Source organism: Cyrtonyx montezumae, unplaced genomic scaffold (genome assembly GCF_038088225.1).
Source record: "Cyrtonyx montezumae isolate F1298 unplaced genomic scaffold, pur_monq_1.0 scaffold_31, whole genome shotgun sequence".
Taxonomy (NCBI): Eukaryota; Metazoa; Chordata; class Aves; order Galliformes; family Odontophoridae; genus Cyrtonyx; species Cyrtonyx montezumae.
In genome coordinates this window covers 5,366,260-5,388,523 of record NW_027072036.1, presented here as the reverse complement: position 1 = coordinate 5,388,523, position 22,264 = coordinate 5,366,260, and the positions used below count along the sequence as shown (strand labels likewise).

The 22,264-nt window shown below is 53.7% G+C and overlaps 4 protein-coding genes across 5 annotated transcripts; 3 read left to right on the top strand and 1 right to left on the bottom strand.

Moving 5' to 3' along the window:
* Positions 1 to 166: 166 nt before the first annotated feature.
* Positions 167 to 1,463, bottom strand: TSSK3 (testis specific serine kinase 3). Its single transcript, XM_065744692.1, is given in 3 exon segments — positions 167 to 818; positions 820 to 862; positions 1,213 to 1,463. Coding segments are annotated over 3 exon segments (855 nt in total). The 5' UTR covers positions 1,424 to 1,463; the 3' UTR covers positions 167 to 217.
* Positions 1,464 to 1,988: 525 nt separating this feature from the next.
* On the top strand, positions 1,989 to 2,431 carry FAM229A (family with sequence similarity 229 member A). The gene is given in 3 exon segments (XM_065744778.1): positions 1,989 to 2,038; positions 2,040 to 2,301; positions 2,408 to 2,431. Coding segments are annotated over 3 exon segments (336 nt in total).
* A 75-nt stretch (positions 2,432 to 2,506) lies between these two features.
* Positions 2,507 to 15,558, top strand: KPNA6 (karyopherin subunit alpha 6). Of its 2 annotated transcripts, none has more exons than XM_065744646.1 (14): positions 2,507 to 2,609; positions 6,931 to 7,064; positions 7,723 to 7,818; positions 8,082 to 8,181; positions 8,413 to 8,507; positions 9,195 to 9,326; positions 9,534 to 9,622; positions 10,597 to 10,696; positions 11,358 to 11,521; positions 12,043 to 12,121; positions 12,506 to 12,631; positions 13,189 to 13,316; positions 13,667 to 13,845; positions 14,835 to 15,558. In XM_065744646.1, exons 1-14 carry the CDS (start codon positions 2,606 to 2,608, stop codon positions 15,017 to 15,019), a joined length of 1,611 nt encoding a protein of 536 aa, XP_065600718.1. In that variant the 5' UTR covers positions 2,507 to 2,605; the 3' UTR covers positions 15,020 to 15,558. The 2 variants fall into 2 exon arrangements, with proteins under 2 accessions (XP_065600718.1, XP_065600717.1); XM_065744645.1 differs by lacking the exon at positions 2,507 to 2,609 and adding an exon at positions 4,344 to 4,392.
* A 964-nt stretch (positions 15,559 to 16,522) lies between these two features.
* TXLNA (taxilin alpha) lies at positions 16,523 to 22,079 on the top strand. The gene is made up of 11 exons (XM_065744647.1): positions 16,523 to 16,612; positions 16,866 to 17,008; positions 17,960 to 18,298; positions 18,775 to 18,866; positions 19,219 to 19,389; positions 19,675 to 19,869; positions 20,059 to 20,178; positions 20,462 to 20,536; positions 21,035 to 21,127; positions 21,488 to 21,583; positions 21,721 to 22,079. The coding sequence occupies exons 2-11, from the start codon at positions 16,900 to 16,902 to the stop codon at positions 22,069 to 22,071; spliced, it is 1,641 nt and encodes a 546-aa protein (XP_065600719.1). The 5' UTR covers positions 16,523 to 16,612; positions 16,866 to 16,899; the 3' UTR covers positions 22,072 to 22,079.
* Positions 22,080 to 22,264: the final 185 nt, after the last annotated feature.

Below are 22,264 nucleotides of genomic sequence, written 5' to 3'. Positions count from 1 at the left end.
CCCCCACACCTCAAGGGCAGATTTCTCGTCGGGGAGGATGCTGGGGGCTGGGGATGAGGGTGTGGGTGAATCTGCTCTGGGCTGTGAGGGAGTGGGTAAAAATGGCTGAGTGTGAAACAGACTTTGTCTCTGATAGCACAAGGACTGGCAGTCCTTTTGGATTTATTGGCACTCTAGAAGCAATCCCTGGCAGGGGAGGGAGCAGGGTGAGCGCTTCTCAGGGGCTGCTCAGCCAGGGGTGCCTGCTGACCCACTCCACCGAGGGCCGCAGGACCACGTGTGGTTCCAGGAGCCTTTTCAGGTCCTGGCACATCCTGGAGACCTCCAGGTGCCCGGGCAGGGAGACACCTTTCTGCTGCTGGTACAGCATCAGTGGGATGTTGGTGTCGTTGAAGGGCAGGTGGGCACGCAGCAGGACATAGAGGATGATGCCCAAGCTCCAGATGTCAGCCTTGCAGCTGTCGTGGGGCGCTCCCTGCAGCACCTCGGGCGCTGCGTAGGCCATGCTGCCGCAGAAGGTGTGGCTCAGCTCCTGGCTGCCTGCAGGGAGCTGCTTGGAGAAGCTGAAGTCCGTCAGCTTCACGGTGTGGCCCTGCAGCAGCGTGTTCTCGCACTTGAGGTCGCAGTGAGCCACCCCACAGCCGTGGCAGTACCCGATGGCCTCGACCAGCTGGCGGAAGAGCACCCTGGCGTGGTGCTCGGGCAGGGGACCCTCGTGTGCCACGTAGTCAAAGATGTCCTCGGCCAGCTCCATCACGAGGTAGATCTTCCCCTCTGCAGACTCCAGCACTTCGTACACATGGATGATGTTCTTGTGGTTTGATGATCTGAAGCTCCCAGGGCAGGAATTTCTGAATGAACTCTGGCAGGAGGAGGAGGAAAATTTGCTTTCAGTTCCTGAGCCACTGAGCCCCAGCACCTCGCCTGGCTGCAGCCACGGGGTGGGGGAAGGAGGAGGGAAGGTGTTGCTGTGGGGATGCTGGTCTGGATGGGATCTGGGCTGTGCAGCTTTTAGCCATTGCTGCAGCCGGAGGAGGTGGCTAAACACCCATTGGGTCACAGCCCCGTGGCTGCTCTGCAGCGCCCTCGACACTGTCCTTCCCTGTCTGCTCTTAGGTGGAAAGTTTGGGAAACTCATTTTCTGGTGGGAATGAAAAGCTGCAAGGAGGGGGTGATGCCTCAGCCTGGAGGCTGACTGCGGCCCCTTCTTACCTTTTGCACTTGCTCTCTTATCGATTATTTTAACTGCTACTTTCTTCTGGTGTTTACAGGAAAAGGCCTCCTTCACTTTGGAGTAATTTCCCTCCCCGATGGTTTTGCCGAGCTGGTATCCGCTGGCGAGCAAAAACTCCTCCGTGCCCTCTCCCAGTCCGGGGCCAGGCAATCTCAGGTCTTCCCCCAACAGCTCAACAAGGGGGGGCATTGCAGTGCCCAGGGGATCCCCGTGCCCTCTGCTGCCATGCGCAGTGCCACGAGGCCCCACTCGTGCCCGGTGGGACGGGACATTGAGGCGCCTCGTGTAGCCCGGGCATGCTCTTGTGCTGTTGCCGAAGCTGCGTGAATCCCAAACCATGAATCAAGGCGGGCGAGCGCTGCGCCGAGCAGGGAGGATAGGGCTGAGCTGAACAGCTGCTCGGTGGGCACCACGAGAGGGGGATCACGGGGAGGGGGTGCGTGGGGGGTGGGGCTGCCAGGGCCCCGTGTGCTCCCCTCCTGTTCTCCCCAGGGACGCGGCAGAAGGGCTTTCAGAGCGGGCGGGCAGAGAACGCTGCCGCAGTGAGGGGACCCCGGGGCCGCGTCCATGAGCACAGTGCCAGGCCGTGCTCTTGCCCTCCGTGTCTGAGCTGACTGTTCGGCGGCTGCAGCCCCACCAGGCCGAGCTCCTTCGCCTCGGGAAGGCAGCGCACGGCCTCGGAGCTGCAGCTGGGAGCACGGGCTCGCCTCGCTCTCATCTCTTCTCCCCTCTCAGAGACGTCCGGGACCGGGACATGAGCTCCCAGGGATCGACGCGCTCCCAGAGGTTCCCTATTGAAGCGGGAATGCCGCAGCACGGCCGCAGCTCCGGAGCCGCAGGAGAGGGATGGTCCCGCGCGGACCGTGGGCAGGTGAGGGCCCCGTGCGCTGCGGCCCCGCGCTCCCCGCCTCTCCCCGCAGACAGCTGCGGCGATGCCCGCGAACCACCGCCTGACGCTGCCCCACGCCCCCATTGACGTCTTCGTTGCCATGGGAGGGAACTGCCGGCCGCGCAGCACCCGATGCCATCGCGCCGCGCAGCGACGGACGCGCATCTTTATGCGCTTTGTAAAGAAAGGACATCCCACACAGCTCCCGCGCCGCCGTCCTGCCCGGGGCACCGCGCGCGGCCGTGCGGCCGAGTACCCCCCTCCGCCAACCCCCCCCCTCCCAGTGCGCGCTCCCGGCACAGCGCTGAGGCAGAGGCCCCGCCCCCTCCCCCCGAAGGGGCGCGGCCTTCGCGCGCGGCGCCGCGCGGTCCTTCTCGGCCGCCGTCGGCCGCCCGCTCCCCGCCCTCCCGCTCCCGCCGCCATATTGTGGCCGCCGCCGCTCGGGAGCCGCCGCCGGAGGAGCGTCCGCCCGCGGATCCGCGATGGGTGAGGGCGGCGGGGCCGGGCCTCGCGCGGGGCTCCGCGGGGCCGTTCCGCCGGGGCGGGGCTCTCTCCGCGTGTGGTCCGCGCCGCGCGCTTCTCCGCCGCGGGGCCGCGCACTGAGTCATCCCCGGAGCGGCGGGGCCGGGGGGGCGGGAGCGGCGCTCCGCACTCGGGGCCGCGCGCGGCGCTCCGCGGTGGCGGCGGTCGCCGTTCCTCACGGGGCCGTCGGTCGCGGCTCCGGAGCCGTTCGCGGCGGTGCGCGCGGTGTCCGTCCCGCGGAGGTCCGCTCTGCCGCCTTTCCCGATGCGGTGCTGCCCCGTTGGGGCGGGCGCGCTCCGGACGCTGTGGCGGCGCTCGGGACCTCCGCCGCGTCCCGCCCCGCCCCGTCCCGCAGTAACGCCGTTGAACTTTTCTGGCGTAACTTTACCGGCCGTCCGGAGGAGCCGCGCTCGCGCTGCGGGGCGGTGCTGGGCTGTGCGGAGTGCGGCGCTGAGCGGGACCGCCGCTGCTGACGGCTCTCGGCTGTTCGGCTTTGTTTGCTCGAGTTCAGGTGAGCAAACATGAACTTTGTGAAGGGATGCCGGGCTGCTCGTGGTGGCCGATGTCATAGGGAAGGACCGGTTCCTTCGGCACTGCACCGCCGATGTGTGGTACCCGTGAGGTCCGGAGCAGCAGCTCAGCAGAGCTCAGCGGGGCCCGGTGCCACTGCTGTAGTGCAGCGTGGGCTGGGAGGGACGAGCTCGCTGGAGTGTTGTTGTCTTTGGCTGCTTCGGGTGTAACTCTCGATCCTCTGCTTCAAGGTGATGGTCAAAGAGTGAATCCTCATTGTGAGAAGCCTCACAGAGGGCTGTCTGATCTTAGATGGGGCTGTTATCCCTCTCACACCATCGTAGTAGAGCTGGAGGTCTTGGGAAGTGCGAAGAAGGGCCACTGACCCCGTGCTCTGGAGCTGCAGGGGTGGACGGAGGTGGGGATGAAGGAAGTGTTTGGAGCAGGGTGGGTCTCAGCTGTGTGCAGAGCTGTGGGACTGCTGCTGGGCTCCCCCTGCTGCTGCCCGCCCTGCTCCCTCCCCCTGTGCTGTTACACCGCTGTTTCCCCATGGCCAAAGTGGACGGGATGAGCTGTGTGGATGAGCATTCTGCTGGCACAGCCCGTGCTGTGCACAGAGCACACGGCCACGGCTGCACGCGGTGTGGAAGACTGCTGTGAACGACTGCCACCACTGTGCTCTGACTGTAACAGTGCTGGGAGGACGCAGCAGGACGGAGCAGCGTGCTGGGGGGGCAGTCCTGCACTGCTTGGGTGACTCCTCATGCAGCGTGTGTGCAGGCAGTTCAACTGATTGTGTCTATTTGCTACTGCGAACTTCATTTAATTTGTATCTGAGGAGCTCAGGTCATTTAGGCCACACTTTCTGCAGTGTCAGCTGAAGTCACTGAGGAACCGTGGGCACAGAGCTCCGAAGGGAATCCCCAGGAGGAGTTCCCAGCCTGTGGCCGCTGCCCTGCGGAGCCTTCGTGCCGTGCTGTGAAGCAGCTGCTTAAACACTGATTGAAGAAGTAACTAAAGGGGGACGTGGTGTAAAGTGCATTATTTTGGAGGCCCAGAAGAACTTTCCTCTATTGCTTCTCAAATTGAGGAAGTGCAGCAGGTGAGCATGAGAAACACGAGCTCCGTCTTGGACAGAAAGATGTGAAGGGTGCAGCAAGGCTCGTGAATCGCAGCCCCGTCCTGATCATGCTCTGCTGTTGCTCAATTACCATTAAAGAGCTGCTGGACTTGGCAGGTTTGTGCTGTTGCAGGGAAGTTCTGCTGTGGAAGGGGCCGTTGGCCGTCTCGTGCCGCACTGCTTGCTCGGTTTGCTGGTGCTGGGGTGCATGGAGTGCTGATTGTCTCTGTGCATGTGTCACTTTGCCCTTGTGTCGTTGTGCTGCTGCTTTCAGCTCCCAGCACACGGCCCCCGGGCTTCCCTCAGCCCTGCCCTGTGCCCAGCAGCAGTCATGGGTACCTCAGGAAGATCCCCTTCGTGAAGGGTGTTCTGGCTTTAAAAGAAAAGCCGTGTCAGATCTCAGTGTAACTGTTTCTGCTCTGCCCTTCAGTCTGACTCAGCAGCACCAGTCCTGATTTAGGCATGCGAGTTCCTGCAGTGACTCAGCTGGGAGCTTTAATCAGCAGCTGAAAAACTCTTTGAAGCAAATGCTTTCTGTAATGCAGAGGAGTGGGAGGAACGTCATCTGCTGGGAAGGGAGCTTGGGTTTCTGATTCAGTAACACTGAGGAGCCGTTACAATCTTGGTGGGGCAGCAATGACCCCGGGATCACCTTCATGGCTGAATGCTGTGCTGTGTTGGCTCCCACACTGATGCCTGCAGAGTTGGAGCTCCCTGGTGAGCCCGAGTCCAACCTGCATCCTGCTTTCTCCTTTCTTTCATTCTGGTTTGTTTTGCTCCATGTGTTTGCACTTGCTACGCTGTCTGGTGCCTTCAGCAAGTGCTGAGCTCACAGCAGAATCACAATCTTGTATCTTTGATATTCACCAGTTGCCATAGAAATGGACTGTAGCGCAGCAAACTGGTGTTCTGACATGGCTGGAGTTTTGAGAGTGCTGCGTGTCCGTGTGTGGCTGTAGAGCAGTGTGAGCAGTGAGCAGCTGGCAGAGTGCTTCGGGGTCCTGTGCAGGGGAAGGTGGCTTTCAGTGCTCCTGAAATGCAGAGCCTGAGCTGCACTGTGCAGCACAGTGTGCTCTGAGCCCCGTGGCCTCAGCTGCCCTGGTGTGCTGTGCATGCTGTGCAAGTCCCGTGTGGCAGCTGGCTATTTATACGACTGGCTGTGACCGTGTGCGTGGTGCTAAGCCACTTAATCGCTTCTTCCTCCTGCCTTTCTTAAAAACTACCTTTTAATTGGAGACCTTGCCTTCTGAAGGGATTTTATGTTGGAGTCTTTCCAAGTCCAGCTGCCCACTGTTACGTGCGTTTGCTGCAGTGTAAGTGATCAGAGGAACTTGGTTTGTGGTGTTTGTTTTTCACAGGAGCATCCTTGGTGTTTTAGCTAGGGAAGGGAGTGCTCCTAAGAAAGCTCATGCAACGAGAAGGAGCCTCTTTTCCTTGATGTTCAGTGTCTGTGGTTCTTGAAATCCTCCTGAAATGTTTCCTCTCGTGTTAACAGAGGAATTCCTCCAGTTGTTTCTTCTCCCCCAGCAGTGCCAGTTGGATGTTTGTACCTGGCTCGTGCCTTTCCCCGGCTTGGCTGTGGGTGCTCCCATAGGAGGGCAGTAAGGCCCACAGCATCCCTAGCTGATCTTGGGAGGGTTCCAGCCTGGCTGGAGGCAGCTGATAAGTCAGACTTGGACTTTCTGTAAGCAATGTGGCTCGGGTGCTTAAAACTTGAAGGGGGAGATAATAATGAGATAGCAGCACGAACTTTCACAGAATACTCCTTGCAGCAGCTGAGGGCAGGTGGAAGAAAATAAAGATACTGGAGTCCAGCTGACTGTCAGAGAGGAGTAATTTGGTCTCCGCGTTAATTGGCAGTTTGGTGTGGGTTGTCATTGCTTCCTTATCACTGCTGTCCTGGGAAGGGCGTGGAACCGAAGTCAAACTGCCTTTCTCGTGGATGGGAGGAAGGGAGTGCTGGGGAGGAGGTGTGCTCAGAACAGCACACAGCTGAGCAGTGGGTGCTGTGCTGGGGCAGGTCGGGTGCTGAGCACTTGCAGTGGTCTGGCAGGACAAACATGGGCTGGGATGTGAACTGCTCATCTCCCTGCAGTGGTTTTTAAGACGAAGACCTCTGTGTACTGTGCACTCTGTTGGATTCCTGCGTACGTATTTGGTGCTCCCAGCCTGCTCTAAAACACTGCAGCTAATGCAGTTACCAAGTGGCAATCCAGCTGTGTTCAGAACAGCCCATGGTGGGGTCTGAGTGTGGGGAAGAGATGTCAGGGTGTGGGTTACATGTGAGGGTATGAGGGAAATGAGTTCTGCTGCAAACTGAACTGGAACTTGGCTGTGTGCCTCCTGGGGACAGCAAAGCCGTTTGAGTAGGAGCTTTTCATCTTGGTAATGTGCTTCAGCGTTGTGAAGTTGGATCCAGATTCCTTTCAGAACAGCGAATCTGCTTCCTGTAAACTCCACAGCATTTTTGTCATAACAGCACATCACGTGAGCTGATGTCAGGATCCCACTCCAGTGTGGAGCTCTGTACTTGAGCAGTGATTCCTACACTCAGGGACTGCTTCCCCTGGCTGTGCCAGCTCCTCTGCTTGAAGAGGACACGTGAGTGGAGGAGTGGAGGGACCAAAACCTGAGGCCTCTTTTTCCTCTCCACAGACAGCATGGCGAGTCCTGCGAAGGACAACTATCGAATGAAGTGCTACAAGAACAAAGCCCTGAATCCTGAGGAGATGCGTCGGAGGAGAGAAGAGGAAGGGATTCAACTGCGCAAACAGAAACGAGAGCAACAGGTAACTGTCACCTCGAGTAGTTGTGCACTGCCTCAACACCATCAGAGCTGTGCTGCTGCCCAATGGGGGTCTGCAGGGACCTGTGCACGAAGGTTTGTTGGGGATCCTTTTTGTTTTTGTCTGTCCTGAGATCTCTCTTCCTCTGTACATAGCACAGAGCGTAGCTCGCGTCGGGAGCTCTCTGAGCACTGTGTCTTTGGGGTAGTAAAGGTTTTTGTTCACAGGGGTTCTTGCTCCAAGAAGCAAGACAAGTAAGTGGAAGTATGGACTGCATGTGTTTCTGGACTCAGCTGTTTTTTGTTTGTTTTCTTTGCTTGGAAGTCTGTGAAAGTGAGAAGTGATCCCCAGGTGACACACGTGGCTCAGATGGTGTTACCTACAAGCTGCCTTCTCCCTGCTTTCCCCAACTTGTTAGGCCAAATTCTGCACTTGCATTGGGCATTTGCATATCTGAGGGCAAGACTTAGCATGTTTTATTGTTGGGGTGTGTGTGCCAAGCTGGTCTTCAGAGTGCAGAGCTGTTCTTAATGAGTACTTTTTTAATTTGGTTGCACTTAGTCTGTAGCTGACAGGGCCGTGTTTGAGGAGCAAGAATGGCTAGTTATGAAGACTGATAAACGCTGCTTTCTAATAACTCTTGTGCTGTGTTCTCTGCCAGCTCTTTAAAAGAAGAAACGTGGAATTAATCAATGAAGATGCCTCCATGTTTGATAGCCTCCTCATGGATTCCTACGTCAGCTCCACGACGTGTGGGGTAAGGTGCCTTTCCCTCTTGTGATCCTGACTTCATGCTGAGGGCTGCGTAGGACTGACAAACCTCCACCTGTCTGTTTTCCCTGCTGTTGAATATGATGCAAATGTTACTACAGCAAATTGGAGAAATGTGCCAGGAACCAAATAGTGTGTGTTAATCTAATATATGAACCCTTGGTTACTGGCTAAGAACAAAACTGTGCTCAGCTGTGCTGGTTGTGATACCTGAAATAAGCTTCACTTGTTTCCCTTCCATCCTTTCAGGAGGGAGTGATCACGAGAGAGATGGTAGAGATGCTTTTCTCAGATGACCCGGACCTACAGCTAGCAACCACACAGAAATTCAGGAAGTTACTTTCCAAAGGTAAAGATAACAGCCCCCCCATGGGGTCTGACGTGGCCTTTTATCTGAGTGTTCGTGTGCTTGTGGTGTTGTACAGAAGCGATGTGTTTGAGGAAGGCTGTAACCTGGGAACTTGATCATCTTTGAAGTTTGGATGAGTACAGCTGGGACCTCTCAGGTCGAGAGCAGCTCGTGCTTGCTGCTCACCTCTGTGAGGCTGTATGCTGTTCTGACGCTGCGTTGCTATTTCAGAGCCAAATCCTCCAATAGATGAAGTGATCAACACTCAAGGAGTGGTGGACAGATTTGTTGAGTTCCTGAAGAGAAGTGAGAATTGCACACTACAGGTAAAGGAGACTGTTAAACAATGACAGCTAGGCAGTGTGAACGTGGGGGTGCTGAGGGGACTGGTGATGTGTGGAACCCAGAAGATGTATGGTAAAGCTGTGCTGAATGCTTGGAAGTGGGCAAAAAAGGAGTTACAATTTAGCCTAAATTCAGCTCTTGGAAGAATCCTGGCAAAAATAATGAGAAGTTAAATTCCAGCTGTAGCACAGGGAAATGCAGCTTTTCTGTGTCTGATGTTTCTTATGGGAGGCAGTGGAGCCATGGAGTAAATGTGCAGGAGCTGCTCTCAAGGCATCTTTCTGCTGGTAGCAGGATGAGGGTGTGCTGGAGCTGGTTGCACTGAGAAGATAAAACTTCTACTCTGTGCATTTCTGAGCTGTACAACTTCACTCTTCATACTAGAAAATGGTCATATGAATGAAATAGAGTGGTGTGAGTGATATTTAACAAGTGGTAGCTTTGCTTTTAATCCTTTGAGAAACTGTTGTATCTAAGAAGGCATCAGGCAGAGATGCTTGTTTCCTTATTGTTCAAGAAGATTTTTAAGTACTGAGGTATTTTATTTGGGGAATGCTTTCATTCTCAAGCTTTTTAATAGGAGATGAAAGAAATCATGTTGAAATTTAATGGCAGATATCCTGCTATGTCTGGGTTACTTCATCTCCTCTCATTTCTGCTTCTTTCAGTTTGAAGCTGCATGGGCACTGACGAACATTGCATCAGGAACTTCCCAGCAGACAAAAATAGTAATCGAGGCCGGGGCAGTTCCTATCTTTATAGAGCTGTTAAACTCTGACTTTGAGGATGTTCAGGAACAGGTAAGGTTCACTTCTTACTTTGGGGCTGGGGAGGAACCTCACGTGAGTGAAAGGCACTGTTTAACATGAGTGATCAGACAGCTGCAGACCACAAACTGAAGAGCATGTTTCTTGGAGTTACAGGGAAGTGCTTTCTTAGCATACTACCTTTTTCTTCCTCTGTTCAGGAACTGTGTGAATGCTAAAACTGTTGCTATTTCCTTTCAGGCTGTCTGGGCATTGGGGAACATTGCTGGAGACAGCTCTGTGTGTAGAGATTATGTCCTTAACTGCGCTATTCTTCCTCCCTTGTTAATGTGAGTAGCCATGAATACTTGCCAATACAGTTCTTGAAGTCCCGTTGTATTGCAGCAGAGCTGGGCTAAGATTCCCTAGCAATGTGATGATGGGAATCAAACTATTGGTACCAGATGATAAACTGGCAGCTCAGACAAGTATCTGATTAATAGTGGGACTTGGTAGATAACATGCCTTCTCACAAACCTTTACACTGCTCTGAATCTGAAGTGGGTGCTGTTGCAGTGTGCTTTTCTCTCTCAAGTCACGGGGCTTGCCTCCCTGTGTGCCTCAAACTGCCTGCTCTTTGTGCTTGTGCTGTGGATTTCACGTGCTGGTCTGAGTGGGCTTCTCTAGGACTGAGGAAAGGGAGCAGGTCTCTGCACATCACTGAGCTCTCAGGTGTGGTACATCCTCACCACGGTCAGAAGGTATGGCTGCTAACAGCACGCTCTCACTGCTCTGGAAATAATTGCTTATTTTATCTCATCCTTGGCAAACTGATGCTTTGTCACAAATGATTTGGTTTGCTGCCTTGTACTTCCATCCATCCCTTTTTGGCAATAATTGCCTGAGCCTTTCTCAGCCCACAGGATGTGCTGTCTTCATTGCAGAGCAGAGGGACAGTGGTCTGTGTCAGTTGGTCACAGAGAACCATCTGACCTCAGATCGGGGTGAGAGTGTCTGGGCTGAATTTGAGTGTGGAACTGCACTTGATTGTCTTGCATTTCCTTCTGCAATTTATCTAACGAGGTTGGCCTTCCTGTTCCGTGTCACTGAGTGCTAGGAAGTGAGCTATTTTCTTAGGAGCAGTTGCATTTCGCTTCTCTTTGTGCATATTGAGAACCTCAGGTGACGTACAGTGTGGCAATGGAGTAGTGGTTTGACTTCCTTACAGTTGTTAGTGTTTTTTCTCCTGTTTGGTTTCCTTTGCTGATTTCCAGCAACTTATGCTCTGCACTGAGGATATAATCCATGGTAATTGTCTCTTCAGGCTCCTTACGAAGTCCACCAGGTTGACAATGACACGAAATGCTGTTTGGGCCTTGTCAAACTTGTGCAGAGGAAAGAGTCCACCACCTGAATTTGACAAGGTGAGAGTAAATGCCTTGTTGGCTGATGTGGTGGGGAGACACCCAGTCAAGATGTTTGTCTAAATTAGTTTTGGCCGTTGGACTTCTGTAAGACATTCTGGGAGGGAGTGGGGTGAGGTTCTTCCTGCTGAGGTTGATCTCGCTGTTCAGCAGATGTTTGAGTGCCTGTTTAATATTCTGCCAGCCTCCATGCATGGCTCTGCTGGCAGCCCATCAGCTTATCCCAGGTGAGGGGCAGAATCAGACTTCCATGCAGGTAGCACATACTGTGAGAACTCTGGAAACTTGCAGCTCTGCCCAAACGGTGACTGAAAACTCAATTCTGAGACATCTAGATGCTACAGGACAGGACCTGTGTAGCAGCCTTCCCCTTCATGGTGTGCCAGTGGCACTAACACAGCATTGTTGGCTGTTCAGAGGAGCTTGTGAACTGCTGCACATGTAGTAGCACTTCATCAGGAGTCTAGGCTCAGTTTGAGAGGATGGGATGTAATTTTTGTTCAGCAAGGTGGCAGGTTACCAGCAAAGCTGCTGAATTAAGGGAAGGAAAGTGTGGGCATTCAGTGTTGTTACGTTGCCAGTCAGCACTGCCATGTGGTGTTTGTGTGTAAATGTGGTGGTCGTGTACAGTGTGGCTAACCTGTGCTGGTGACTGTTGCAGGTATCTCCCTGCCTGCCAGTGTTGTCCCGGCTGTTATTCAACAGTGACTCTGACTTGCTGGCAGATGCGTGCTGGGCTCTTTCCTATTTATCTGATGGCCCCAATGAGAAAATCCAAGCAGTTATTGACTCGGGGGTGTGTCGGCGACTGGTTGAGCTGTTAATGTAAGTATCATGTCTTACTGCCTCAGCCCAGTGGGACTGGGCAGCAGGTGACTGAGCCTGAGTTCATATCAGAACTCATCAGAGCATTCCCTGCCTCGTGGGTGTGAGATCCAGGTCCTGGAAGCCTTAACTGACTGCTGGAGCAGTTACCTAAGAGGGTCTGAAGTGGGTTGAGAGCTGTGGTCGTTGACCTGAGCACGCAGATCTATCTTCTCTAGGAAGAAAGTACCAAACTGAGGCTCAGGATGACACCTGGATTAGACTGTAAGAAGAGGGAGGACTGAGCACTGTGCCAATTAGCACAATCTTTGTTCAGGAGTGGAATGTAAACACTGAGATCTGTAATTATGCTGAAGATAAGTTGGGATGTAAAAGACTATGCTGCCTGTGTGTTGTAACTTAGTTTTAAGCTAGGTGGAATCTAAAGTAAATAATGTAGATAGGAGCCTGGAGAACAGACCTTGTGAGCATCCAGGTGCGTGTGATCTGATGTACTTGTTCTTATGCCATCTTTCCTGCAGGCACAATGACTACAAAGTGGCCTCCCCAGCGCTGCGAGCGGTCGGCAACATCGTGACAGGAGATGACATCCAGACCCAGGTGAGGGGAGGACGGTCCTACAGATGCAGCTCAGGGGGGTACAGCTCCTGATAATGATTTTGTGGGAGTGGGGCAGTGTGTCCCTCTTACAGATCTGCAACAATTTTTTCTTAAAACCGAGGATTTCCAGAACACTCACTCATCTTGGTTCTTTGCTACTCTAAACAGTACCATTGTGGTGCAAAGAAAAGTGTGGTTTTGAGATAGTACAGGAGATGGAGCAGAATAAATGTCTGCATTGCACAATGTGCCTTTCCTTCCCTCTTCCCTAAAAGGTCAGGGAGGGAAACGCAGTGCCCATACAGCATATCCGCTGTGAGAAAGCAAAGTATTCAGCTCTCTACCTGATCCTGGTGACCTAACTCCCGTTTTCCTTCTGAAAAGGTGATTCTGAACTGTTCAGCCCTGCCTTGCCTCCTTCATTTATTAAGTAGTCCCAAGGAGTCAATCAGGAAAGAAGCCTGCTGGACCATATCTAACATCACAGCAGGAAACAGAGCACAAATACAGGTACAGTGTTGAGTCTTCTCTAGCTCACCTATAACAGTCCTAGCTTCCAAGCTCTGCATTAATAATCTGATCTTTTCAGTTACTCTTTCCCTTATCTGATGCTTTGTGGCGGTTTCCTAAGCATTCCTTACTCTGAAGTTATTGCAGACTTGCTGCTTCTATCCATCTGCCAAAAAAAGCAGATTGTACCTGCAAGGCCTGGGTTGGATCATTGGAGTAACGAGAGCCCCAATTTCTCCATCCTCAATTGGAAATATCCCTTTGAAAGGCTTCAGCTCGTTGAGTTTTAATGATCCTTTTAATGACCGATGTACAAAGGCAGATAAATGATGAAAGCATTCCTACAGTATTGATGCAGTAATAGGGATCATCTTCTGTGCTGGTTACGGACGTGATTATCATTAATGGGATTTGGCTGAGGGATGAAATGCTGAAGGTAATAGCTCGGGAAGTGCTTTCTGAATTGGAAGATGGAAGTAGAGGTTTCCTTCAGGTGCTTGATGGCCTTTTTAAAACCACGTTGCCCATTCAGACTCGCTGCTGTTCTCTCTCCTCAGGCAGTCATAGATGCAAACATCTTCCCCGTGCTGATAGAAATCTTGCAGAAAGCAGAGTTCCGTACGAGGAAGGAGGCAGCGTGGGCTATCACAAACGCGACGTCAGGAGGAACTCCAGAACAGATCAGGTACTGCTGGAGGCTCTGAAAGCTACCACGCATTCAGACGTTTCCCTTTCCTTCAAAGGAACTGATCTGGGAAAGCCCTAAGACACGTGCCAAGCCAGATCCTCACTGCCATGATTGCACTGCCACCTGGGTACCAGAAAGAGCTATTTGGAAATGAGTGGAAAAAAATGGGTTGGGAAGTGTGTGTGCTACAAAGTAGACAGAAACAACCTTGCAAAACAGCAAACTATAAAAATTAGCTTAAAGAAATGTGTTCTAGCTTGAATCACTTGTGCTGTTCTTTGTAACTGAGCAAAGGTGGTGCTGCCTCTCCTGCAAGGCGAATGCATGCTCTTGGTCATCTCTTTTAGATACCTGGTAAACCTGGGTTGCATCAAGCCCCTGTGTGACCTCCTCACTGTCATGGACTCCAAGATCGTTCAGGTGGCGTTGAATGGGCTGGAGAACATTCTGAGGCTTGGAGAGCAGGAGGCCAACCAGAGTGGGACGGGCATCAACCCGTACTGCAGCATGATAGAGGAGGCCTACGGTAGGTTGTGGCTGGTGTCCTCAGTGCTGCCCACTGGGAAAACAGTAGAGTATTTTGGAAAGTGTCTACTGGTTTTGTTTGCTTTTCTGGTGAGTTAAAGGGTTGGGTATGCTCCAAATGAGGTGGTATTTGCTCCAATAATAGATCACACTGTCTTTTTAGAATGTGATGATACAGCATAGGATAATGTCAGGAAGCAAATACTATTGTACTTGTGATCCAGGTTTCCTAGACCTGGAGGCCAACCTGGTAATTGTGGCTCACACAGTTGGGAATATTAATCAATGTAAGCTGAGCTAAGGCAGACCCACTTCTTGGGTCTTTGATTGGTCTCATTGTCCCCAGCTGTACACTGCAAACACATGATGGAAATCCAGGGAGACTTAGCTTTCCCTGAGGAGACCTAATTTGGAGGCTTTGTCCTGTTCCCGATGCTTTGAGGAACAGTTCCTATTTTGGTCTGAAATGCCCTGTATACTGTTAGTGTCTTTTTTTTCCCCCTCTCACTGTTACACTGTGTGTCCTGGTTCTCCCAGTAAGAATAATTCTTGAAATTCCTGAGTATGCAGTGCTTGGATTCTTCCTGTTGGGCAGTGGATTTAATTAGGACAGCTAAAGCTGTTGCTGCCCTTCTGCTGGAGGCTGCTGGGACAGGCCCTGCTTCCTTCCCCTGCAGCTGCCCAGCTGCTCACAGCTCATGATACGGATTTCTCTGATCAGTTCTGTGCTCACAGTTCTTTGCTGGAGACTTCCTGCTTAGCTGCATCAGCTGAACCTACAATTGGAAAAATTAATGGTTGCTGATAGTGACTAAATCCACAAGCAACTCTGGAGAAACGGGAATAGTTAGCTGTAGCTGTCAGTGCTGCTCACAGAGTGCTCATGTAACACATCAAGCAATGAATGGGGGAAGGGTGGAGGGTGGATTTGGGACGGCTTGAATGTCAGGATCTCCTGTTTCTTCACGTTCTGCTTTTGTCTTTTCTAAGGCTTGGATAAGATAGAGTTCCTGCAGAGCCACGAGAACCAAGAGATCTACCAGAAAGCCTTCGACCTGATCGAGCACTACTTTGGAGTGGAGGATGACTCTGCTTTAGCTCCCCAGGTGGATGAGAACCAGCAGCAATTCATCTTCCAGCAACCTGAAGCCCCTATGGAAGGCTTCCAGCTATAATGTGCCCCAGGCAAAAAGACCACCACAAACTTGCCAGAAAGCAACTGGGAGCAGCTGACTGTCCCATTCCTCCTTGCAAGTGGAAGGCTGCACACCCACTCCACCGGTTGGGAAACAGTTCTTCCTTCCAACAACTAGGAAGAGTGCTTTATCCTCGTGAAGAAAATGGGATGTCTTGCACGTTTTTTCTTTTTGCTGCTGCATACGTGTCTTTAAAGCAGGCATCTGGGTGGAGGAAGGACACTGAGGTAACACTGCACCTCTTGGGTTTGTTTGTTTTTTTTCTTTGTGGTGATCTCTCCCAAATGTCACTTCTTACCTCGGGTACTTAATTGAGATTTCAGCAATGGGTTGGGTAAGAACAGAAATAGAGAAAGTTGAGTATTCTGACAAGAATAATTCTGGAAACCTGGGTTGATCTATTTAATTTTTTTGCACATGTTACTCTTATTAAAGACTCTAATTTGCCAAGAGCAAAGTTGAGCCCTGGCCTTTCTGCGCTCCTCTTTCAGCAGACAGTCCTGTCAGAGCAGGGCTGAGCTCCCCACAGCACACTGTAAGTGGACAAGGAAGTGATGGCCCTTCCCCATGTCTAGATTTATTTTTTTTTCCTGAAGAACTGCTAGTGGTATTTACAAGGAAAAAAAGCACCAGGAGCCCAGAGCTGTGCACGCCGCCGAGGGCGGGATGCTGGGGTGGCTCTGGAGCAGGAAGCACAGCTTTGCATTGCTACTGATGGAGGCTGCGGGACTGCTGAAGTGGTGAAACCCATCTTCACCTTTACTTGAAGCCTTTCCAGGAGGGGGGCGGGGCGCAGCGCGGCTGTGTGCGGTGTTGGCTCAGCAGCGCCGGCGTTTCCAGGTTTACCTCTGCTCACAGTCAGAACATGTACATTTTCCTTCGAGAAAAGAATCAAAGCTCTGTATTTTTTATATTATATATAGGTAGCTATTTGTCTAATTGGCTCCAGAGAAAAGTATATATTAAATTTCTGTAATTTATGTAAATAGAGCACTGTGAGGCAGGCGTACCTGGGAACGGCGGCCCCGAGCTCGCTCGCTGTCCCGCTGCTTCTCCCGTTTACTCACGTACTGTATAACGTAGGTCTGTCTTAAACTGCTCTGCTGGGCGCCGCGGGATGGGGGCCGGGCCTGCGTGCCCCCGCCCCGCGTTGGGTTTGCCGACTCCGTGACTGTTGAACGAATAAAAACTACTTCTGTGCAGATGAGCGCAGCGTGCCGGAGCCGTCTGTGGGCTGCGGGGGGTGGGGGCGGGGGTGGGGGAGGGGAGGGCGTTCCCGCGCGGGGCGCGCCGGGAGCTGCAGTCCCGCGGCGTGGGCCGCTTCCCGCCGCGGTTTCCCGGCGGCCCCCGCGGTTCCTCGTCGCTGATTGGTTGGCGGCGCGGGGCGGCGCCTGCGCGATGCGCTCCCGCTGCGAGGCCCGGGCCGGAGCCGCTTCGTTGGGCGCGGGGCGGTGCGGGGCGCGGAGCTCTGCCGTCCCCCCCCCCCCACACCGCTGCACCGCGGCGCCCCGCGCTCATTGGTGGAGCAGAGCCGCGCGCCCACGTCAGAGCGCCGCCGCTGACGCCACGGGGGTACGCGCGTGACGTCATCGCGGTGCCGCGGGAGGAAGGGAGGCGCTGCTGACGTCACGGGGGGGGTCACGTGGCGGTGTCGGAGCGGCCCGGGGGCTCCGGGGGAGGGGCGGCTCAGCGATGCCGTCCGCGGGGCAGAGCCGCGGGGCGCGGCGGGTACGGCTCCCCCAGCTCCGCGCTTTGCCCGCGCCCGGGGCGGCCCTGCGGGGCGCGGCTGCCGCCCCGGCTCCAGCTGCGGTTTCTCTCTCGGCAGAGCTCGCTCGGGCTGAGCGGGAAGGGCCGCGGCGATGAAGAACCAGAGCGGCGAGACCAAGGCGGCCCCGCGGCCCGCAGCCTCCTCCAAAACGGGCGGGCTGGAGGAGGGAGACCCGGCCGAGCGCACCGCGCCGCTGGAAGGTGGGGGCGGCGGGGCACGGCCCGGCAGTGGGGCAGGGGGAATGGGGCAGCCAGGCCCGCGCTGCTCCTGAACCGGGGTGCTCTGTTCGCTGCAGCTGTTTGAGCCGTGTGTGTGATTCCAGGAGCAGAAGGCCGTGGTTTCTTACTGATTCCACACGTGCGCTTCTAAAGTCGTTACCGCTTCTTTCCCCAACGCGGGCTTGGTTCCGGCGTGGAAGTGATGGGTTTGGCGTCGCTTCGGCCTTCTGTCCCTCCTAGAAAGCTGTCCCTGGCGCAGCCCTCAGCGGCGGGTTCTGCCGTCGGTGCTTTGTGAGCTTAATTCTCTGTGAGACAAGGAATGGGTAATCAGTGGAGTTAACCTTGTGTTCTAGTCAACGTGGAATGTAGAAAACTCACAGCAAGTGGAGTTAGCAGTTCAGTAACTGAGTGCTGTACAGCTCCGCTGGGGGGGAACAATGGATGCAGAGAAGTGCTGAAGGATGTGTGCCCGACTCTTGCCCCAATGTCTGCTGCTGGGGTGAGACGTGCTTGGTCTGAGCCAGCACAGCTGCTCTTATACGTGAGGAGAGGGGCTAACTCAGATTGTAAAATCTATTATTGTGCAAACAGGCATGGCTCTAGGGATATTAGCAGGCTGCTCCTGCGAGGGAAAGCTCACACGCAACCTGCTTTCCATAGAGGACGGTGGGGAGGGGGCTGTTCTTGCTCTTGACAGATGTCAGGGGCTTGGTCATGCTCCTGATCAAAAGAGGTTGTTAGGAATGCACCTCCATTGTCAGGGCAGCTGGCTGGAGGCACAGCCTGAAACAAAGCAGCTTGTGTGCTGGGGGTTTAGCCTGCCCTGGCGCCGTGAGGTGCTCGGGGATACCTCCCCTTTGTTGCGTGTTTGCTGAGAGCAGAGAATAGACAGTGTGGGGAAGTATCACTCTTCTGTGCTTGTATCTCCCACAGCTCCTCTCGCACAGGAGGACGCAAAGTCCTCCCGGCCTGCCGTGCGTGATGTCTCTGAAGAGCTGAGCAGGCAGCTTGAGGACATCTTGAACACGTACTGTGTGGATGCCAGCCAGGAGGGTCCGGGCGAGGACGGCGGGCAGAGTGAGCCCGTGGAGCCGGAGGAAGTGGAGAAGTGTCGCAGTGAGTCCCCGAGGAACGGCGATCAGGAGTTGGGCAGCCCCGAGATGAATGGGGAGAAGGAAGGCACGAAGGGGACTGAGGAGTTTCGGCCTGGAGAGGAGTGTGGGGACCGGGATCAGAAGAAGGTTCAGGAAAAAAAGAAAGCCAAGGGCCTAGGTAAGAGGTGTCCTGCTGTGGTTGTGCTGCCAGCCTGAGAACTTTGGTGCAGATGAGGATTTTATACTGCACTAAGTGCTGTTAGAGAAACAGATGCCTTAGATACGTGTTTGGAAACAGCACAGCTTCTTATTCTTGTGGCATGGAAGGATACATGGAGTGTTGCAATGACTGACCAGCCCTGGGTGCTGCCACAGCCTCTGAACTGTGCAGATTTCCCCTCTGGTTTGTCTGGTTACTCCATTGGTGGTTCCCTACTCTGAGAACCAGGTCTCTCTTCAGCTGCTTCAATTGTTCACCCGCTGTATGCCCTGAAATCTGGGGGGCAGACCTCCAAATAGGCACTGGAGATGGGAGCTCTGGGCCAGAGCACTCATAGATGTGAGACCTGGTTTGTCTCTCCTGTCCTTACCTTTATAAGCCAGACTCTGTGAAAGTGATGTTATCTTTCTGTTTAATTCTATGTCTGTCTCCAGGCAAAGAAATCACTTTGCTGATGCAGACGCTGAACACTCTGAGCACGCCAGAGGAGAAACTGGCAGCGCTGTGCAAGAAATACGCTGAGCTGGTGAGTCCTTGCTTCTTCATTCCAGACTGGGGCAGTGGGAGGACACTGCTGCAGTGAGCACTGGGACAGCTGGCCACGTGCTCACAGCTCTGCTCTGTTTAAGCAGTGGAGGTCCTGAAGGAATGTGCACTTCTAACAGATTCCAGTAGGGTGCTATTTCAGAAAGGAGAAAGGCCGTGTGCAGGGAAACCTTGGGTTCTGTATTGGATCTACTGTGCTTTTTTATTATAAAGCTCTTGTCCTCCTCTCAGAGTGCTCAGGACACCTATTTGTTCCCTGTGTGCCCTTATATGGGCACAGCATTGCCCTGGTCTGTTCTCCTGCATCTGTGCCCTCTTCTCTCCTGCCCTAGCTGGAGGAGCACCGTAACTCCCAGAAACAGATGAAGATTTTGCAGAAGAAGCAGACACAGCTGGTGCAAGAGAAGGACCACCTGCAGAGTGAGCACAGCAAGGCCATCCTGGCCCGCAGCAAGCTGGAGAGCCTGTGTCGTGAGCTCCAGAGACACAACCGCACCCTCAAGGCAAGTGTCTGCTGGCACTGCTCCGTCCCGAGCATTTGGGTCGCCTGCTCTCAGGGGGAGGACTGACCCATGTGGTCTTACTTTGAGGGAAGCGGTGTTTTGTGGGCTTGCTCATCTCTTGGGGTGAAGGAGCTGCCAAGCAGTGGCTCGCTGTGCCTTCCTGATGGATTCCTGGAGCAGTGGGAAGTTGGGTGGGTTCAGAACATCTCAACCCAGGGAGGTTTGCTCTCCTGCCTGCCCAGCACAGAGGCTGATGTGGCTTTGCTGTCTGCCCTCCTGACGCAGGAGGAGGGTGTCCAGCGAGCACGGGAGGAAGAGGAGAAACGGAAGGAGGTGACATCCCACTTCCAGGTGACACTGAATGACATCCAGCTCCAGATGGAACAGCACAACGAGAGGAACTCCAAGCTGCGCCAGGAGAACATGGAGCTGGCAGAGCGGCTCAAGAAGCTCATTGAGCAGTACGAGCTGCGGGAAGAGGTGGGTCAGGCCTGGCACAGCCTGCTGCAGTGCACCCAGTCTGCCCTATGGAACGTGTTTCCAGGGCAGAAACTGCTGCTGGAGGGGAGACAGAACCCCTGGGCTTGGAGGTCATTCCTTGGGATCTCTGCCACGTGGGTACGGGGCCCTGGCTAGCATGTCAGTGACTGGGGGTGTTTCCCTTGGCAGCACATTGATAAGGTGTTCAAACACAAGGACCTGCAGCAGCAGCTCGTGGATGCCAAGCTCCAGCAGGCACAGGAAATGCTGAAGGAAGCAGAGGAGAGACATCAACGGGAAAAGGACTTTGTAAGTCTTAGTGATTGCCTACTGGGTGCGAGCACTTAGCTGTTTGCCTTGTTTCTTTGTGGAGGGGCTTCTGAGTGCAGAGCCCTCCTTGGATCAGCCCATCCCAGCTGTGTATGCAGCAGTGACTGTTCCCCCAGCTGCCTCAGAAGCAAGGCTGGAGCCCTGTGCTGTTAGTGGTGTTTCTCCCAGCCCTCTGCTGTCTCCAGGCCAAGCACCAGCAGTGTATGGAATATTGAGAGCTTTCTCTAGTGGAAGAGAGGTAACTGCTTTTGCTCTTCTCTAGCTGCTGAAGGAAGCTGTGGAATCACAGAGGATGTGTGAGCTGATGAAGCAGCAGGAGACTCATCTCAAGCAGCAGGTGAGTTACCTGGTCTGCATGTGCTCAGCCTCATCATATTTTTCCCTTCCTCCTTCAGCAAGAAAGAACATGAGTTTCCTTCATGTGAGAAACACAGAGGCTCTTGAGTATGACACTTGTGTGCCTGCATGAAGCACAGTGTGAGGTGAAACCTTCTTCAGCTTTTCATCCTTGTGAGAGAAAGGAGCCCTGGATTTACCAGTGTGTTTCCTAGTGCTGAGAGCAGTTGTGATCACACTTTGCTGAAACAGACCCAGCAATTGCTTTCTGCCAAGGCCAGGAGATGTTTGGAGAACACATTACTTTCTAAGGGTGTTTCCCTAAGAAAGAAGAAATGTTGTTCCACGTTCTCCAGTACCTAATGCTGGCAGAGTTTGTTAGTCACGAAGTCCAGTCACAAGATGACTAGCTCACTTCCTGGCTGACATCTCCCTGCTCCTGGGAAAGGCCATCAGGAGGTGCCACGGTGAGGAGCTGTAACCCTGTCTCTCCCTGCAGCTGGCTCTCTACACAGAGAAGTTTGAAGAATTCCAGAACACCCTTTCCAAAAGCAGTGAAGTGTTCACAACATTCAAGCAGGAGATGGAGAAGGTAGGTACTGCTGTCACTGCCTTCCTCGTTTATTCTGAGCTGGATAAGCAGTAGCTGCATTGTTTGCTTGGCATTAACATCAGCCACAAACTGATTGCTGATAGAAGGTGGATGCTGGACTTGGGGGGTGGTGGCTGTACCCCTCCTGGATCAGAAAAAGCAGTGCTGTGGTTATCTCCTGGTTTATTGTTGGTGTTGCCCACCAGTGTAGCTGGCTGCAGTAGGGCAAGGAGACATTTCTCAGGACAACAGGATCTTGCTGTCTCCCCTGGGAAAGTGTGTGTCCATTTGAGTATACACGAGATGTGCCTGATTGCATTATTCTGGCTTATCTGTTGCCTTTTTGTCACTGTTTTCTAGATGACAAAGAAAATTAAGAAGCTGGAGAAGGAGACCACAATGTACCGTTCTCGCTGGGAGAGCAGCAACAAAGCTCTCCTGGAAATGGCTGAAGAGGTGAGGAGGCTCTGGCAGTTCTGTGCTGGGGCAAGCAACCGAGTCTTTCCACTTGAGCTTCCCTCTGCAGTTTCATCTCTCTTCCTTTCTGCCTTTGTCCTCAGCGTGATGGATCTCAACTGCTTCTCTATTTGCAGAAAACCCTCCGGGATAAAGAGCTGGAGGGGCTCCAGGTGAAGATCCAGCGCTTGGAGAAGCTGTGCCGAGCCCTGCAAACCGAGCGCAATGACCTCAACAAGAAGGTGCAGGACCTGTGTGCCCACACACCCCGGGCAGACGTGGACCTGGCAGAGCCTCTGAAGGACCCATCCCGGGAGGGCTCCGAGGCAGCAGCCGGAGCTGCCCCGGCACAGCGGCGTCTGGCTGAGGATTGCCTTCACTCGGGAAAGCCAACACACAGCACAGATCCTGCAGAAAGCCTTGGAGAACTGAGCATAGGAGCCCTGGGGCAGAGTGGGACTGAGGAGGGCACTCAGGGCGCTGACTGAGCCTGCGACGTAGGGCGAGGGAGGGGAGCATGAATGTTTCCAGGCTCGATCTGAAGCCCCTCTCCTGGTCCTTGGACGGGTGCAAGAGGACAGCCCTCCTTGGGCTATGAAATTTCCTAGCTTAGGTTTTGGGAGGGTTTTTTTAATTATATATATATATATACACACACATAGGTGATGTGTATGTGTGTGT

Coding starts and splice junctions, on each gene's coding strand:
- TXLNA (XM_065744647.1), top strand. CDS start 16,900: ATGAAGAACCAGAGCGGCGAGACCAAGGCGGCCCCGCGGCCCGCAGCC. Junction 19,390..19,674: donor GACACAACCGCACCCTCAAG/GCAAGTGTCTGC, acceptor CTCCTGACGCAG/GAGGAGGGTGTCCAGCGAGC. Junction 20,179..20,461: donor ATCAACGGGAAAAGGACTTT/GTAAGTCTTAGT, acceptor GCTCTTCTCTAG/CTGCTGAAGGAAGCTGTGGA.
- KPNA6 (XM_065744645.1), top strand. CDS start 4,344: ATGCTCTGCTGTTGCTCAATTACCATTAAAGAGCTGCTGGACTTGGCA. Junction 7,065..7,722: donor AACAGAAACGAGAGCAACAG/GTAACTGTCACC, acceptor GTTCTCTGCCAG/CTCTTTAAAAGAAGAAACGT. Junction 13,317..13,666: donor GGAACTCCAGAACAGATCAG/GTACTGCTGGAG, acceptor CATCTCTTTTAG/ATACCTGGTAAACCTGGGTT.